General features: G+C 42.9%; 1 protein-coding gene across 5 annotated transcripts in view; it reads left to right on the top strand.

Annotated features, from left to right (window-relative positions):
• Positions 1-14,286, top strand: part of GLRA2 (glycine receptor alpha 2) — a 169,320-nt gene extending 155,034 nt beyond the window's left edge. For all 5 annotated transcript variants that reach the window (XM_032795938.2, XM_032795937.2, XM_032795936.2 and 2 more), the window contains one exon: positions 12,858-14,286. In XM_032795938.2, the coding sequence (XP_032651829.1) occupies positions 12,858-13,136 (279 nt within the window). In that variant the 3' untranslated portion in view covers positions 13,137-14,286. The remainder of the gene's footprint in view (positions 1-12,857) is intronic.
• The last annotated feature ends 4,595 nt before the right edge of the window (positions 14,287-18,881 follow it).

Genomic DNA, 18,881 nt, shown 5'->3' with positions numbered 1-18,881 from the left:
TCAAAAAGCCTAGCTCCATCTTCCAATGTCACAGTTCACTCCCTCAGAGCCATGGCAAAATCATGGGCAGAAAGATCATATTCCTCAGACAAGTAAAGCAGCCACCTGAACAACTGTTCATGCTACCTTCAAAATTCTACAAGCTGAACATCCAGCCATCTGATGCTGCCTTCAGTAGAGAGATGTTCTTTACTGTAGTATCCCAGTAACCATTAGGAAAAGGTTATCCTCTTTCACATCTGTACATAACTGAATGTTGTTGCCCCACCCCCCTCCCCCCAAGTGGGCACTTCTATGAAAATCTCAATGTCATGGATCTGTGGACCTCGTTACACATAAGAATAGGACAGTTTTTTCTGTCTTACCTGAAAATTTTCCTTTCTTGGAGTATTGAGGTCCACAGATCCCCCTGCCCTGTATGGGGTATTAATTGGAAAAATATATTAAATAATTATTGGTACTCAGTGTTTGTTGTTCATTGAATTCCTTACTCTTCAGGAGAGTTGTTCTATTTTGTCTCAAACCTTAATTTTCCTTACTAATATAAAGTGTTAGGCTATGGAAGTGTCTCAATTGGCAGTTTCTCAGAGGTGGAGCCATAACTCCCCTGCCTCTGATTGACAGGTTTGGCCTTCCTCCGAGGCTGCATAGAGCAGAGTGCCCAATGTCCTGGATCTGGGACCTCATTACTCCAAGCAAGCACAGTTTCAAGTAAGACATGGATAAATTTTCTTATTCCTTTGAACTATCCAGGCAAACATAAAGTGGCTTTATAGAAACCCTCTCATGTTTTTTTCCTTTATTGGTACATGCACACTGCAATCCTTCCAGACTACACATCTCTGTAAGAGGAGGAGGGAGTATGTGCTTAGATGCTGTTCTCAGTTTGGATCTCCCAAAGATTTAGTGGTGCCATGCAATACTTTGGATAAAGCTTGTCATACCGAGACCATTTTGACCTGCATCACATTAATAGTTTGATCTCCAGCTCTGTACAAACCCGCCCCCCCACAAAAAAAACCCCCAAAAACCCCACACCACATTTAGAAACTTTTTGAAAAAATGCTATTTTAATGGCTTACCTCTCCATGACCCCTAGCTCAAAGGACCCCAAATTTGGGTCACTAACCTTACCCTGCATCCTTCTGAGACGCACCGAATTTTCAAAGGAATCCAACGAAGCATGTTGATTTTAAATGACTTTGAAAGGTAGACTTTTAAATAGAAGTTGTGGGTGGGAGGAGGGAGGGATAGCTCAATGGTTTAAGCATTGGCCTGCTAAACCCAGGGTTGTGAATTCAATCCTTGAAGGGGCCATTTAGGGAACTGGGGTAAAAATCCGTCTGGGGAGTGGTCCTGCTTTGAGCAGGGAGTTGGACTAGATGACCTTCTGAGGTCCCTTCCAACCCTAATCTTCTATGATTCTATGAACCTTAACTGTAGTGGCACTGCTGCACTACTTTAATAACAGAGATGCTTCCTGCCACAAAGAGCTACAGTCTGTGAATGTGTGCAGAGTTTGTGCATGGATTGGGGTACATTGGCAGAGCTGTAGGGTACAGGAAGATTGGGATGCAGATGGTTGGGGTGCACTGGGGGCAGACGGAATTTGAGGCTGCATGATTGTGGTGCACACCTCCCTCATCTGAGCCCTCCCCTACTTCCCATCCTCATTTATCCATAACCCCCCTCTCTTTGCTGCAGCCCCAAATCTCTCTCCCCTTATTCCCCCACTCCTTAATACACCATCCCCCCAGGAAACATTTGTATGTCTATTTCCCCCCCCACACACAAAGACTTTGATTACATTCTCCCCCTAAGTAAAACTGCCACCCAACTCACAGCTTGTATCAACCCCCTTCCTCTCAGCCCAAAATGCCTTTTTCTGAGGCGGGGGCTTGTAATTTTCTTATACTTAGTTATGTTAATTGGAGGGTGAGTTCACAGTCATCAATCTCAATGAGTTCCTGATCCATCCAGTTGTCATCTTAACTATACAAGGCAGCAGAAAGTTACTGTTTTAGGTGGAGCCTATAACACATTGATCAAGTGATCCCAAATTTGCTACTCCCTACCCCACGAGACACACCAAATTTCAGAGCACTGTGATTAACCTTTTGGATTTTAGAGCACTTGTATCATGCTTTAAGGCATATAAAAAGGCAGGAATGAACCCCTCTAGCCATTGTTCTGTATTGGTGCATGCGCATTGTAAAAAGAGGTACCTTTTCTTAAATACTGTTCCATGTTGGGTCTCCCAAAGCTTTAGTGAGTTCCATGCACCAACTTGGGTAAAGCTTGACAGACTGAGACCACTTTGCCCTGCATCATGTCAATAGTTTGAGCCCTAGTGCTGCGCGCACGCACACACACACACACGCACAGAAACGTTTTGAAAAATGCCTATTTTTTCCTGTGGCTTATATCTCCACAACCCTAGCTCAAATGACCTCATGTGGGTCATGACCCCACACAGTGCTGAGGCACACCAAATAACTGGACTACCTATGTCAAGTTTAGAGGACATGGAAAGGTTGACCTTAAAACAGAAGTCGTGATACAGCCTTAACTATAGTGGCACTGCCATGCCACTAGAATGTGTGTATAGGATTGTTTGCTTACAGCGTGCCAGTCAATAAGGCAGTAATTTCTGTAGCAGAAGACTGAATTATTAACATCAAGATTTCTGTTCTGTTTGTTTGGGTTTTTGGTACAGTTAAAATGGCTTCTGGATACATCATGAGTTTGTTTTCAATTGGCTGGGTGAAGAATAGTGCTAGTATACAAACTGTAGATGAAAGGCAAATCATCTTGTTGCCTTTTAAAATGATGTCTTCTTGAAATTCCAGCCAGATTTGAATAAACAAGCACCCTAGGGATATAACTATCCAATTTCAAGACATTGACATTCCTTCAGGGATAAAAAGAATATATGCAATCAATGTTATTGAGTGCTAAATTTCTTTCTCTAAGAATAGAACCAACAGTAGTTGAAAACACATCAGCTTGAGCCTTATCTTTAAAAAACACCTAAAGCTTAAACAAATATTGCTTATCTATTAAGCATGTGTTCCTGTAGGCAGTGTGTATGCTGATATAGTATTTAGCACACAGTTATAAATTTAGAACATATAAGAAAAGGCAGATGCCATTACTGTACCTGTTATTACTGGGCATGGCACTGCAGTTCCAGCAATATGCTGAATCATTAATCTCTCCTCTTATGGATAATTTAGCAAGTTTTTGAGTTTTGCGTAGCATGGAGCAGCACCTAATATGCATGACTGGCAACTCTTTTTGTTAAGCTCCAAACTTAGAAAAATAGCAAAATCCCACATTCTGGGTTTGAATACTTTTAGTATTCATTTTCCAAAATTCACTAAGCAGATCATGCAGCAAGTTTCTGAGCCATCAGAACAAGCCAAGATAGGGAAGGGTCAATAAACATGATTCAACTATACTTCAGTTTTTCATGTCAGGATCTGGGAATGTCCTATTTAGTGAAATGTGGTACAAATAAATCATGAGCTGTTGCAAAATGTCTTGCATAATTAGAAGCATTTTGAGATATGGGAAACAACAAGAATTTCCAAAAACAGGTGTGTTTTCCTCTATTTAACTATTTTTCTATTCAACTTCTATTTATAATAAAAATAATAGATAATATATGGAGATATACCTGTCTCACAGAACTGGAAGGGACCCTGCAAGGTCATCGATTCCAGCTCCCCGCCTTCACTAGCAGAACCAAGTACTGATTTTGCCCCAGATCCCTAAGTGGCCCCCTCAAAGATTGAACTCACAACCCTGGGTTTAGCAGGCCAATGCTCAAACCAGAGCTATCCCCTACATTTCCAAGTCACTTAAAATCACTGTAAGCATTCAACCATGTTTAGTTATTCTGAGGCATTAAAGAGAGAGAAATTCATATACCTTATTAGCCACGTCTATATTTTTTTCACTAAAACAGTTTTGGCAATCAACAGCCCAGGACCCAACATTTTTTATGCTAGGAAATGTTAATGTTCTTAGGAATCCAACTGAACCTCAGAAATAATTCTCTAAGAGCAATAGCTTTTGCCAAAGGATGAGGATGCAGAAATCCGAAGTCAACAAGAAGCTCGAATGTTGAATGTGATGGCACTGGGTGAGGTTACTGGACTAAGAAATATCTAAAAGTCAAATTCACCAGAATGCTCCAGCTGCTTTGTACCATCCTAAGTGACCCAGTGACAGAGAAGGATGATAATGGAGAGGATTTGGAGGGGAAAAATAAGAAGTTTGTTTAGGAGCAAGTTAAGAAAGAGAAACTGAAGTGCAGGATTGGATGGACAGACATGAATTTGGGGTACAGAGATAGATTTGAGAGTCATCAGCATAGAGATGATGGTTGAAACTGAGTGAAATGATGAGAAAGGGTGTAAATCATGAAAGCGGGAGGAGAGAGCCCTGTGGCACTCCTACTGATACTAGGAGGATGAAAGAGAAGGACCCACTAAAAGAGATGATGAAGTACCAGTTAGAACATTAGGAACAGAACCGCGAGAGGACAGAATTGAAGAAGCAGTGGACAGGTCAAGAGTGAGGATGCTGTGAGGACCTTGAGATTTGGCCAAGACGACATCACTAGAGACCTTTGTGAGGTGGTTTTGGTGGAGGGAAGGGGACAGAACGTGGACTGGCAGAGATCAGTGAATTTTAGGCAATAATTGTAAATGACATATTTAAAGGGGTTAGAGATAAAGGGAAGGAAAGAGATTTGGTGGAAGCTGGACAGTCTGGTGAATACAAGGACACTTTACTGAGAATGGGAGAGTCCCCTGTACGCATTATTTTTTAAGAGAGGGAGGATCCAAAGAGTAAAGAGTAAAAAGAGGAGGGAGATGTTTGGGTTAAATCAGGTTAAGAGGTAGGAGGGAATAGACTCATAGGAGCAGGGTGAGGGATTAGAAGTATTCAGTACATAAGAGCATTAATCGTGGAGGAGAATGAGAAGAGTATTGGCATAACTACATCAGTGCATGGCCACCCAGTCTAGTCATGGCCTTACAGAAGGAGAGGAAAGGGGCTAGAAAGAGAAATCATGGAAAAGCTTGTTGGTCTTTTCTTTGGAAAAGCTAGTGAGATCTTGTATGGAATGGGAGGAAGGTGCAGGAAGAGAAGAGGATTTGTGAAGGGAGTTGCATGTGGCAAATAGACAATGGAGGTGATTGTCACTGGCTCCCAGGCCCATGGCAACACAATGCTGTTTGGCCAGGACCATTTTGGAAATGAAGGATGAGCAAACCACCTGGGGGAAAATCTGCTTGGTCTTAAGACTTTCTCCAGAGGCAGTGGTATGGAGTGGGAGCAGAGAAAACAGGTGTTGGTCTGGGCTGGGAGTTAGTAGGCAGATGATGTGATGGGAAAAGGAGTAAAAGGGAGAGATTGGACTGCTGAGATTTAACTACAGCCAGCAGAGGCAAAGGAGGCGACAGCTGGGAGGAGGGAACTGGTAGTGACATGTAAAATGTCTCTCGTTTCCATAATTCCCTTGCTTCCATTAAAGGCACACGTATCACTGCTCCTGTTCTCAAGATTGGAAAGTAATAAAGTGGGCTGGCATTTGCCCACTATACAGATGAGTTAATTTTTATCCTATTGAATATTCCCCAAACTCCTTCCAAATCTATCATATCATAGACAACAAGTAGGGATGCAGACCATTATAACAAAGAGATGCCCAAACACAAACACATGCAATGCAGTCTATGTGGTAAACTATCAATTTTACAAGAACATATGTCATATAGCAAACTAGGGCTTGGAGTACAATCAAGGATCAGCAATCTTTGGCATGTGGCCCGTCAGGGAAATCCTCTGGTGAGCCAGGACGGTTTGTTTACCTGCAGCGTCCTCAGGTTTGGCCGATCGCAGCTCCCACTGGCAACGGTTCACCATTCCAGGCCAATGGAGGCTAGGGGAAGCAGCGGCCAGCACATCTGTTGGCCCGTGCCGCTTCCCGCAGCGCCCATTGGCCTGGAACAGTGAACCACGGCCAGTGGGAGCTGTGATCAGTCAAACCTGTGGACGCTGCAGGTAAACAAACCATCCTGGCCCACCAGTGGATTTCCCTGACAGGCGGTGTGCCAAAGGTTGCCGATCCCTGAGTGTACATGATTACGGCCAAATTTTACACAGGACCTTATTTCATTTCCATCCTATGCATATTATTAATGACCTTGTGAGAGTTTGCATTTATCACTTACCCAATGAAAAAACAATTGTGTAAAAGGTTAGCAGATCAAGTTGCTGAATCTTTGAGTGCCTATTGATTTTTAATTTTATGTCATCTCATTTGCTATGAATAAAAAAAATTGGTTTTAACAGAATGATCCTTTTAGTAAAGCAAATCAAAATGAAAAGACAATGGAGAATTTGTGGTAGTAAAATTTCCAATAGCATCAAGCTGTGAGGATATTTTTAAGATGCAACAACTTTGGTTCACCCAATCTCACTTCAGAGCCATGTAAAAACAGCCAGTGAAATCTAGATGATTGAGATTTTGGCTAGCAGAACATAAATGATATGCAAAGCCAGGAAGGAGGATAATCTGTGGTATGGAAGATATGAAGAAAACCAGCACTTTAGTAATGGGAAGCCCAGTGCTTAAAACTGGTAATTGGAAAAGGCATTGATTTGTCAATTGTCTTTATTTGCTGCAAAAAACCCAAACAAGCCTAATGGAACTTGCATTTGAATACTTTTAAGAGTGTGCAGACATTCCTGTCTATTTTTAGCTGTGGATTTTAAATTATTAATATCATTTGAAATGTTTAATTAGTTTTGAGAAGCATTTGCATAAATTAAATGCATGAGGTCTGTCTGAGGAAGCTGTGGTAATCTCTTTCTGACTGGCTGTGGTTTTAGTAAATAGTTTAAAGGAAAGCATCCATCAATGGAGGAAAAAAGCATGTTCTTTTCCTTCTCCACATGGCTAATCTTTAGCTGGAGGAATCATATGCACATATTTGTTATGTTTGATCGAAGCAAGTGGCAGTGATATGGGGCACACTCAAAGATGGCAGGGGAATTCAGTTTGTTTCCCACATCCCCCCCAGTCTGGCATGGATTGTCCTCTTTTATTATTCCTTCTTTTGCTGTTGATAGCTGCCAGGCTTTCTTCTTTGCTGGGGAAGACTATTGCTTGCTCAGTGCACCTACAAGGGGAGTACGGGTGCTTAAGGTACTCCCTTACTTTCCTGTATAGGCTACCTACATCGTGGGTCACAGCTCAGGTTGGGGAGCCCTCTGTGGGGTTGCCACTCTCCTTTCTGTGCATATGAGTGGGGTGTAGGTAGGCAGGCAGGGCATGGATGAAGCCGTAAATCCACCCTCCCTCACCCATTTCACCAGCCAGCAGGCATAAAAAGGGAAGTCATCAGTGTCTAGCAAAACGCTGCTTCAGATGACGCTACTTCCCTAGGGACCACACAGTGACTCTAAGATAGGTGCTGCCCCTTACTTAGGGAAGATTGTATTCTTACAATCTAGCCTAAGTACAGTCTCACTGAAAAGAGGGAAAATTGAAAACCAAGGCTGAAGAAAATCAGGAAAAGATTCTAATAGTGAGATCAGTTGGGCTACCAGCCAGGTTAGAACTAAACCAAGTCCTAGGAGTCAATTAAGGCACTACAACACACTCAATTGTTGGCTCTGGTGGAGGTGTTTCCCTTACCAGACTGTAGCGATGAGGGATTCATGGGAGTGGTACCTGGAGCCTGCCGTGCAGCAGGTGCACAGGGTGAGCAAGATTAAAGCCCCATTAAAAATGGGACCCTACTGAAGCAACCATTTTCCAGTCACTGAGAGCAATTAGGATGGTCAGAAATTCATTCCCCATAGAACTCAATGAGAAAGGCAGGCAGACTTGTGTTAGGGAAATTGCTCCTATGTATTTACAGTTTTAGCAAAGGTAATTGTAAGTTAAATAGTATTTGTTTGCCTTGTTGGCAGATAGGGTTCTGGAGTTTGTCGCTGACCAAGAGACCTCATCGAAACCAACCTGGTTTTACATTGGTCTAACTACACTGACTTCTGTGGAGTTGTGCGGCTTTAAACTTAGGGTAGAATCAAGCCCAAATCAGCTTTGCTCCCACCACATCACTTCCCTTGAGTCTCTGTGCATCTCTGATCTTTGCCTCTCTGTCCTGGGTTCTTCAGGCATTTGACTCTCTTCCCCTACATGCTTCATCTCAACTGGGATCTCTGTGTTGAAGGATGTTCCTGCGTGCAAAGTCACTTCATTAATAAAACTCCCTGTTCCCTTTTGTCACAATTTGGCAGCCCCGTTAATGATTGTTTCACATTTTAATTAAAATGCAACACTAATTACATACATTTAAAATAACCACGCTATAGTCTGCTCAGACCTGCATAAGCCCAGGCAGGAAAAGGAAAGTGAGGTGGTTATGCTGTGTCCATCTGTTGCAGAAAGGAGAATAACCCCCAAATCAAAATAATGTGAATTAATTCTTCTGCTATGTATATCCAGAGGCAGACTATTGTGAGATTCCCACTGAAATGCTGACCAGATGTCTTTGTGTACATCACAAGTGGACTGGCAGAACTGTTATCCCATCTGGTAATGAAGTCATAAGAACAGCCATACTGGGTTGGACCAAAGGTCCATCTAGCCCAGTATCCGGTCTTCTGACAGTGGCCAATGCCAGATGCTCCAGTGGGAATGAAGTCTCCAAACTCCATTGTCCTGAGAGACTAACATCCAAACAGGTAGTGCCCAGACAGAATCATTCACATACCAGAGAGGAGCCCAGATAGTTGATTCTCCAGGCAACCCATTGGATTTGATCAAGCACAGTAATTATGCCCTATACTATGGTGACGCCTCCTAGTGACGAGTGTCAAGACTTTCCCTCTATTTCATCTAGGAGGTTAACTGTTCATGTTAGTCAAGTGTTGAAGAGTCACAGATGCAGCGAGTATCGAGACTGCTTTAGGGGCCACATTACCCAGCTGTATTACCAATGTACCAGTAGACTGGTCAGATACCAAAACCACAAGCTGGCTACACCCGACTCCACAGTCTCCTCTCCCTACCAGAGACCAACTTGGGTTTTTTCTCCGCAAGGAAGGTAAAGAGCCACTGAAGAGTAACCTCCCTCCCTTAGCCCCCAGTTTTCACTATAGTGTCTGGAGTATCTCATGGTGAGCCACATCAATGCCTGCCAATAGATTACAAGCATGCCTCATCAGTGGCTCATAACTAGTTCAATACAACATTGATTTATTTTTAATTATTAACACCTATCTAAGCAATGGTTTATTTCAGTTTTGAAAATACCGATCTGTATAATCAGTATAACTATAGCTGACATATCTAGAAAATACATTCTAGTTAACAGTCCTGAATCGGCTGGGAAACGGTCTGGATGATCTAACAAGTCTTCCCCATCTCTTAACTTCCTCACAAGTTAACCATAGGGCCCAGACTTGCAGGCAGAGCTTTAAGCAGGCAGAGACTGCAGGACTAGACCTTAGAGGAATCAATCCATAGCACCTTTCATCCAAAACCAGTGTTTTACACTGAGGTGGGGAACGGAAAGCAAGAGAGTTAATTTTCCTGAAATGTGCCCTTATATGAATACCTCCTACCCCATTCAAGATCTAGTTCAATGGGATTAAAGACATTCACTTGTGTAGAACAAAAGCTGATCCCATTCATGAAGAAAAAATAACACTAAATGTGTAGAAAAATCTCCCACTTCTTAGTATCCTCTTCTTCCATTATAAAAATTGTTTAGAGCTGGCACCTAAGACACAAGAAGAAAATATAACTGCATTAGGAAATAGATTCCTTTGCTACATTTTCAATGTTATGTTACTAGCACCTAGAAAATATATTTAATTTTCATTGCACAATTCTTCTGAAAGTCTGGAAATGAACAGTTAAGGGACACAGCATTTCAATCTTGCTCATATTTCTTTTTCATTTATGATAACCCTCTGCAAGTTACAGCTCTCCACACAAACTAAACTACACCTCTACCCACCTCCCTTATTTCCATAAATGGACATAAAGTTAGAAGAATATATTACAGGGAGACTGTTATATTGAATTTCCATATCATCGAGCCTGTTTCTGAATGTTTCTTGGTCACAGTTCAGGATCTGGGCCAACAGCTGTTTCTCTGATTGAAGGTGCGTGTCTATTTGTTACTTGAGTGAAGAATTTGGGAGTCTTCTTAGACCATTACCAGTGAAAATGGCTGCTTTTTTTCTGTCTGTGCCTGGCTAGGAGATTGGGACTGTTTCATTCAGCTGTGAGCCTCTCTCCATAACTCACATCTTTAATACATCTAGACTGGCAAGTGGCAATGTGCTGTACTAGACTAATCTTGCATTCATTTTGCAGTTGAAGCAAGTTCACTTGTTAAGTGAGCACATGACACTGATGCATTTTCTTCTGCAGTGGATGTTTGTTGGCTTCTAGATGGAGTTTAACAGATTTTTAATTTATAAAGCCATAAATAGTGTGGGGCATGACTATCTGAGGCCTTATCTACACACACAATTGAACTGGTTTAATTAAATCTATTTGAAAACACACAACTGTAGTTAAACTGGTACCGATTTGTGGTTAGCCAGTTTCTCAGGTCTGAGCTCTCTCTTTCTGGGCTCCAAGTACATTGAGGAGCTTGAGCTGAAAGGCACCTTAAATTTAGAATACACTCCCTCCCTTGGTCTGATATAGCCTGAGTTTGTTGATGTTCAAGGAACACAGCAAAGGGCATCATTCTGAGAAGAGCTAAAGTCTGTGAGATGGAGAGACCTGGGGGTGGATAGAGAACAGAAGGATGTGAAGTTGGGTTATGTTTCCTGCAGAAAGGCTTGGTTTGTTGGGAGTTGTTGCTATTTCTCTTTTGTTTTATTATAATGGATTATATTTTGCATGTCATCAAGGTACTTAGAAACTACTATTGTATAATTTCAGTAAGTAAAATAACTATACCTCCCTCACTCTTTGTGCTGTTCGGCAAGAATCATTTATCATGCAACAGAGAAAAACCAGTTTGTCACCTGTTGTAAGAACATCTTGCTGCTTGCATTTCTATGTATTTCTTTAGTATTTTTAAAGGTTACTGGAAAAGCTCTTTTTAAAAACAAAATAATAAAGGTAATACTACTGTATTCCTATGGTATAGTATTTTCTATCTTTGATATCCTGCACATACAACAACTTATTCTTTACAATTCATGAGGCAGGTATTTATTATACCCCTTTTGCAGATGGAAAAAATGAATACAGGGGTTAGAATCTGCATTCAGTTACACTAGTATAAATTGGAAGTGACTCCAGGGGTGTTATCCTGGATTTACAGTAGCATAAGACCAGAATCAGGCCTGGAGCATTGACATGAGTTGCCCAGTGACACACAACAAGGCAGTGGCTGATTTGGGACTAGAACTCTGGAGTCTCCTAGTCCTGTGCACAGTCTGATAGGCTATTCTTCCTCGTACAGCTCCCTCACAAATTACAGAATATATTTAAAATAAATATGCGTGATAACACTACTGTCCTTTAATCATCTTCCACATCCTGCGTTTGTATTTTGTCTGCAGTGACTAGTGACACAGAGAGCACTGCAGGCAGTGCCTCTGCCTGTGTTGTAGCAGGGTTTAGGAATGTCATTAACTAACGCAAGAGAAGCACCGTGCCCTGAACTCACGTCTCGGCAGTCTTATCTTTAAGCACTTTACTTAGTTATAATAATAGTAGAAGCAGAACTTTTACCTTTTTAGCTTTTCCCAGAAGGACTGAAAACTGTAAAGGAACAAATCTCAAAAAGAGAGCGAAACATTTCACTTTCACACTGCTGAAGATTTGAGATGAAAAGGACCCAAGTGGTAACAAGCCCTGTGTTAATACAATTACACACCTACTGGTGAGTATAGCATATAGCAGTCTTCACACCAAAGTACTTGGGTCTCCAAGGCACTATTTGTTGCCTTCACTTCTTTTATCCTCACTCAGTATAACTTATTTCTTTTATCATGGCTTGTGATGCATTGTTAGTTGCTCCCATCAGTAGGTCAGCTCTAAGGTAAGCAAAGCAAGCCTGATGATACAGGTGGTACAGATGGGTGACCCTCAGCTGAAGAAGAGACAGTGGAGTTATAAAGCTTCACATCAGCTGTGGCCATGGCTCACTGTTTTTTGCAATCCCTTGCTCTGTATTGCCATCAGAAAGCTGTAGGTCAGAGACATGAGAGAGCCCTCTGCACTCGTGAACCTCAGGAGAGTTTATTTAAAATAAAAAAAGTGAAATAATATTAATTAATAACAATAACAACAACAACAGTGAAATAAATAGCACAGCAAGTGGGCTCTCTATGCTCTTCCTGACTTTTCTGGTCCTCAGCCACATCAAATTTAGGAACTAGGGCAGCTTCTGGGCTTGCATTTCATCCTGAGTAGAATGCAGGAGAATGCAGTCACTTGTTTGGTAGTTTGGAATCATTCATGGACGGCTGCCAGTAATTGTAGCTCAAACATTGTTATTCTATCAGCTTGGCAAAATGGTCATGAAAATTTACCAGCTCAAGCACTAAGTCTTCATCACCTAGTTATCAGGATGATGATAAAGGGCATGGTATTTACTCACCTGTCAAAAAATATTATACAGCTTGAGCCAAGCGAGCCAGTGGAATTTTGTAAGGCAGTGTTATATTAACTCAAACCAAAAAGCTTGTCCACTGGTTTGTTAAGGAGCTTTGCAGTGCTCCTGGATGCTACAACCTTATTATATTCTACACAGACAATTGATTGTCTCTTATTTCTGTCCTTTATCCTCCAGGAAGATGATGTTACCCGTGACGGTCGATTCAATTTCAGTGGTTACGGGATGGGTCACTGTCTCCAGGTCAAAGACGGCACTGCAGTCAAGGCCACTCCTCCAAACCCCCCTCTTGCACCACCAAAGGATTCAGAGTCCATCAGGAAGAAGTTTGTTGACCGTGCAAAAAGGATTGATACAATATCCCGAGCTGCGTTCCCACTAGCCTTCCTCATTTTCAATATCTTTTACTGGATTACATACAAAATTATACGGCATGAGGATATTCACAAGAAATAGGCAACTCTCTGGGGGTTCTGGGACCGTGTAGCCAAAGCGATTTGCTTGTAAATAAACAGTGAAATGTCTTTCTGTCATTTGGACTGAGGATTTTTTTTCACCCATGCTACTGAAGAAAATAAGACAAAAAAATGGAACGGAAGAAAAAGCATAGGAAAAAAGTGATTGACAACAAAAACAAGATGCCATGGGACCATGCAATACGGATCCCCTTACATACACTCAATATTGTTCTTCCAGATTCTGCATTGATCAGACGTTCATAAACAGGGCCAAATTTTACTCAATAATGTCACTAAGATATTGAAAAAAATAAAAACAACCGACCTGAAACACCTACTATGGGACTGTAGTGGCTACAGTACAGTGAGTTATAAGAGGACCAATCTTATTCAGGATAATGCTGCCTTTCTATTTGAAACAAGTCTACTGAGCTACATTCCATTCAAATGTCTGTAGTTAGCAGTTCACCAAGAAGTCCTTTTGTGCGTTGTAACTTATTTCTACTAACAGGGAAAAATGATTTATACTTTAATATCCTTGTGGGTGTGTATTTTAATATTATCTTGCTTTATTAGAATTGTAATTTTGGGGTCAAACTTGTGTATTGTGCTATTTATTTGACAGCTGACACTCATAGAAACCAGTTAAACTGCCCATTTTATTTTTGTTCTAAGAGAGTGCACTTATTTCATTTAATTTCTGCTGTTTTTACATGCAACTTGAGGTGCCAAACTGTATTTTACCTGTTGTGCTACCCTGTACCACACTATTTATTAAGAACTTGTTTCCTGGCTGATGTAGCTCAGTTTAGCATTGACTTTCTATTTCTTTCCATTACTGCTCTCATTGTAGCTGCAACTTGATAGCTCCTAGGTAAACACAACTTGTTTACAGACCTCTAATTTGTATCTTTACTCAAAGTGGCAATCATTTTAAATATCATTGACTAACCTAAGAATTTTAAAATTGTACTGTGATTTTCATAACCTGTTACCTTTTGGTGCCAGAGCTACGTGGTTCAAATCCTTGCTACATGTTTTAAAGTAGAAAAAAATAAAAATTGAAATAAAAAAGGTATTTTTGCTTACACAGGAAAAGAAACTAAGATAAAACATAAGATCATTAAAAATTTTACATTTGCTGTAAAAGCATTTATTAAAAAAGTTATTTGTTCAATTTCAATAAAGCTAAGTGTGCTACTAATTTTTCTTTTCTTTTCAAGCTCCTTTTTCATTTGGGGTAGTGCTATTTGCAATAAAGGCCAGATTCTCAGTCACTCCAGCAGCAGACAAGAGACATAGAACAGCAGTTGGGGGAACTCTAGGGAGGCCTACTTTAGTCCTCCTGAACTCCCCGCCCCTACCCCAGCAGAAGAGGGACTCCAGGGAAGGCTAGGGGGGTGAGTATGGATCTTAACACACTTCCAGCAATCCTGTTTGAGCAGAGCCTTGAGAGCTTTTATTCACCAGCACAAGTTATATCAGCCCTGTAGTGCCTTTGAGGAGAAGCGTGCCACCTAGGCAGACCCCTGTATTGCAAGGCACAAAGGGAAGAAAAGGAGACACTTTCCCCTAATAACATGTAGCCTTAGGGCAGTGGTGCCCAAACTTGTTCCGCCGCTTGTGCAGGGAAAGCCCTGGCTGGCCGGGCCGGTTTGTGTACCTGCACCGTCAGCGGGTTCGGCCGATCGCGACTCCCAGGGGCCGCAGTTCGCTGCTCCAGGTCAATGGGAGCTGCTGGAAGTGGCGGCTCAGCCTGTGCCGCTTCCAGTAGCTCCCATTGGCCTGGAGCACCAAACTGCAGCCACTGGGAGCTGTGATCGGCCGAAACCGCGGATGCAGCAGATACACAAACCGGCCTGGCCCGCCAGGGGCTTTCGCTGCAGAAACGACAGAACAAGTTTGGGAACCACTGCCTTAGGGAAAGGTACACTGAATTACAAGTAGGGTGACCAGATAGTAAGTGTGAAAAATCGAGATGGGGTGAGGGATAATAGGAGCCTATGTAAGAAAAAGCCCCAAATATAGGGACTGTCCCTATAAAATCAGGACATCTGGTCACCCTAACTATGAGCCAAAAGCCTCTTGGCTCTAATCTTCTTCAAACTGGTCTTAATATTTCTGTGCACTTCACAACCTTAAGGCCTCACATACCTGTTAAAGACTATCACTTGCCCACTTAACAGCTAAGACAACTGAGAGGTTGGATGTGGTCAGTGTAGACAGACTGAAAATAGAAGCCAGCTTACTCACAGGACACAGCCAAATCTCATCCAGTTTGCCACACCTCCTGTCAGAGAAAATGGCCCAGATTATGTACTTGTGTAGCCAACAGTCACAATAAGGACCTTTGTCCCTCTCTAGTGGCTAGACTATAAATAGAAGTAGTGAGTCTGCTACAGCCCCCAGGCTAATAAGCACTAATTTTTAGGTCAAATGGTAGAAGCTCATGCTCAGAGATTACAGGTTCATTCTCAACAGCCAGCCCAAAAAGAGTGTTGTTACACTTAGCTTCTCTCTGTCTAACCACTAAATCATATCTGTGTTCCCATAGCCAGGAAGAGAACCCGGGAATCCTGATGACTAACATTCTAATTCACAAATAGTTACATAACTCAATGATAAACTGTATTGTCATCGTCCCTCCCCCTACACACACACTGGAATTGCCCACCAGATACTCATATGGTTGAAATGGAAGTGGTCTTTGTTATGTATTGTGGCAGAGCTCTGACCTTGTCCCAATGGGTCCTTCACTTCTAGGTGGTTTATGCTAGCCTCAGTGGCTCACTGTGACCCTCCATGTAGCCCTTCTCTCTCTCTCTAGGGCCAGGGTTACAGTCCATTGAGCCCTTTTCATCATAGGCCAGCAAGGAGGTTGGAGAGAGAACTCCCATAGTCTCTGTTGTCCCTATGGGCTTATTCAAGAACAATTTAGCCTTCTCTCCTGACGGGGGCCTGTCTTCCCTCCCAGGTGGTGTTTCTGTAGTGGCGGGTTGGGGGGAACCCAGGCCCGTCCTCTACTCCAGGTTCCGGGCCAGGGACCTTAATGGCAGCAGCTGTTGGCAGCCGACCTTTCACTGCCAGAGTTGCTACATCTCCCTGGGCCACTTCCCCAAAGCTCTCCTGCTTCTCTCTCTTAATGCCTTCTTCACCCTTACCTTAGGGCTCCCTTTCCAGAAGCTTGAGAGTGACTTCATTACCCAGCCTTCAGCTGCACTTCCTCTCCTCTGGCTCCCTGGCTCTCTCAGCCTGACCTGAGTGAGCCCTTTCATAGTATCAGAGGGGCCTTAATTAGAGTCAGGTGCTCACATTAGCCTAACAGCTTCAACTGACACTCTGCAGGCTAAGTGGAGTCATGTGTGCACGCTAGCCTGGAGCAGCCCCTGCTCTGGTCAGTCAGGGAACAGAAAACTGCTTATCCAGTGGCCAGTGTATCTGCCTTCTACTACTCTGCTGTACCCAGCTGGCCTGGGTCTATCACAGTATCTAAAGGTTGTGACTTCAAACCTGACGAATGAATCATGGGGATAAAATATGTAAATTAAGGGGAGGATGCTGGAATAATTGTCAAAATTACTTTTTAATTACACAATTATATTTAGAGGTGAATGAGGATATTATGTTTCTTTGTTATATTTATAGGATTAATATTTCAGGAAATGGGAGTCAGGGGCGGCTCTAGGTATTTTGCCGCCCCAAACACAGCAGGCAGGCTGCCTTTGCCAGCTTGCCTGCGAGAGGTCCCCGATCCCGCAGATTCGGCGGCAGTCTGCGGGAGGTCCACCGAAGCCGCAGGACCAGTGGATCCTCTTCAGGCATGCCTCTGAAGGCAACCAGCCTGCTGCCTTCGCAGCAACCGGCAGAGCGCCCCCTATGGCTTGCCGCCCCAGGCACATGCTTGGCATGCTGGTGCCTGGAGCCGCCCCTGATGGGAGTTAATGTCCTTTTAAGAACTAGGTGGAGCACAAATTACAGGGATGGCTTAAGAAAGTGAAACTCCTGGCCCCACTGAATGGGAGTTTTGCTATTTACTTCAATGGGGTCAGGATTTCACCCTGACAGCCGTGGGTGAAATATGTCTCTTGTATGTGCAGAGTGGAAGATCCTGCCTACCAGAAAATGCACTTCAATCTCCAAGGTGTGACAGTGTTTGAGAGGCATGGATGTCTCAAAACATTGCAAATGAGCTTCAGAGCCTGTTGGTGACCAGTATAAATTCAATCCAGTTTAGTACAGATTAAAAATTACTCCTATCGAGTGGATATTTGGTGGTCCATATATGAGATGAGTTTGGTGGGTCTCAATGGCTGTTAACAGTGGCTGAACAACTTCTTATTTAGATGTTCCCAAGAACGGGAGAACTGTGAGTGGGAAGCTTGCTTTGCTGTTCCCCTGTAGGTAAACCAAGGGCATTCATTACAGAGATACAAGCTCTAAATCTATACAATTTTTTTAAAGATAAAGTTTATGGCTATAAGGAAATTAATTGCAGACACATGAATTAGTTCATTAAGTAATTTACATACCTGTCACAGGGAGCAGCACAAAACATGTCAGTTATGCTAGAAGTGGGGAGGGAAAGACAATAGCCTGTTTTGTGTACTCCTTACCTCTCCCACACCAATGAAAATAAAACCTATGCTTTTACTTGAAAAGTTCCTGGTAACATAGAATTGCCAGCAGCAAGATAAAAGATGAACCACAAAAAAGGGACCATACGGATCAACAAAAGTGTGTCAGAGGACTTACCTAACAAAGAAACAATGGTGACTCAGCATCAGGAACTCCCTCACAGGAAATTGTGGTGCTCAGAAAAATGATGTCCACACAGTTAGCCCTGAATTCTGGGGACATTAAAACCCTCTCAAAGGCTGTTTCCCACATGAATGCTCCTATGGGTTTATCTGGGGGAATGAAACTAAAAAAATTAAACCGCCATAGGGCAGATGGATTAAATGCTGAAGCAGCTTCTTTTAAAGGCACGTATGGTGAAAATGGAAGAGAAACAAGGATTTTGAGAATAGGTCTTAAAGGAATAAGTTTCACATATTAGAACTGGCAGAAGGGAGGGGAGGGGGAAAGAGCCAATATCCTTGCTACAAAAACTGCTACCTACCTTGTTAAAGTTGCAGGGGCACTTTCCTCCAGTTGAAATAGAGAATATCAAGTTCAGATAAAGAAGTCAAGAAAAATCAGGCCCCATGATATTTAAGCTACTCACATTTAATGAAAAAATGATGATAATGATTGCAGACTTCCCAACAGAGCTTAACAAAAAAGTAGTAGCATGCTACTGTCTGAAGAAAAGCCTCAAAGGAACTGACATCACGTAAGTAAGGCTGCAAGTCTGTCACAGAAGTCACAGATTCTGTGACTTTCTGGGATGTCTGTGACTTCTGCAGCAGCTGGAATGACTGATCTGGGGGCCACTTGAGCAGCTCAGGCAGCCTCTGGGCCAGCTGCACCACCTGCTGCTGGGGCAGTCTCGGGCCACCGTGTGCCCCCTACCAACCCCAGAAGTGGGGGGGGCTCCGGCTGCCATGCTCCCCCGGACCCCATCAGGAGCAAGAGGGGATTCCAGCTGATGCACCCCACCACGAGCAGCAGTGGGGTCCCAGGCTGCCCCCTGCCCCAGAGCACCCACAGTGCCCCCGGGCTGCCCCTTGCCCCGAGCACCCGCAGTGCCCCAGGGCCACCCCAGAGCACCCAAGATTTAGTCAGGGGAATATAGTACAAGCCA

This window comes from Chelonoidis abingdonii, chromosome 1 (genome assembly GCF_003597395.2).
Source record: "Chelonoidis abingdonii isolate Lonesome George chromosome 1, CheloAbing_2.0, whole genome shotgun sequence".
Taxonomy (NCBI): domain Eukaryota; kingdom Metazoa; phylum Chordata; order Testudines; family Testudinidae; genus Chelonoidis; species Chelonoidis abingdonii.
The sequence above is the reverse complement of the archived record's forward strand: the minus strand, read 5'-3'. Positions and strand labels throughout refer to the sequence as shown.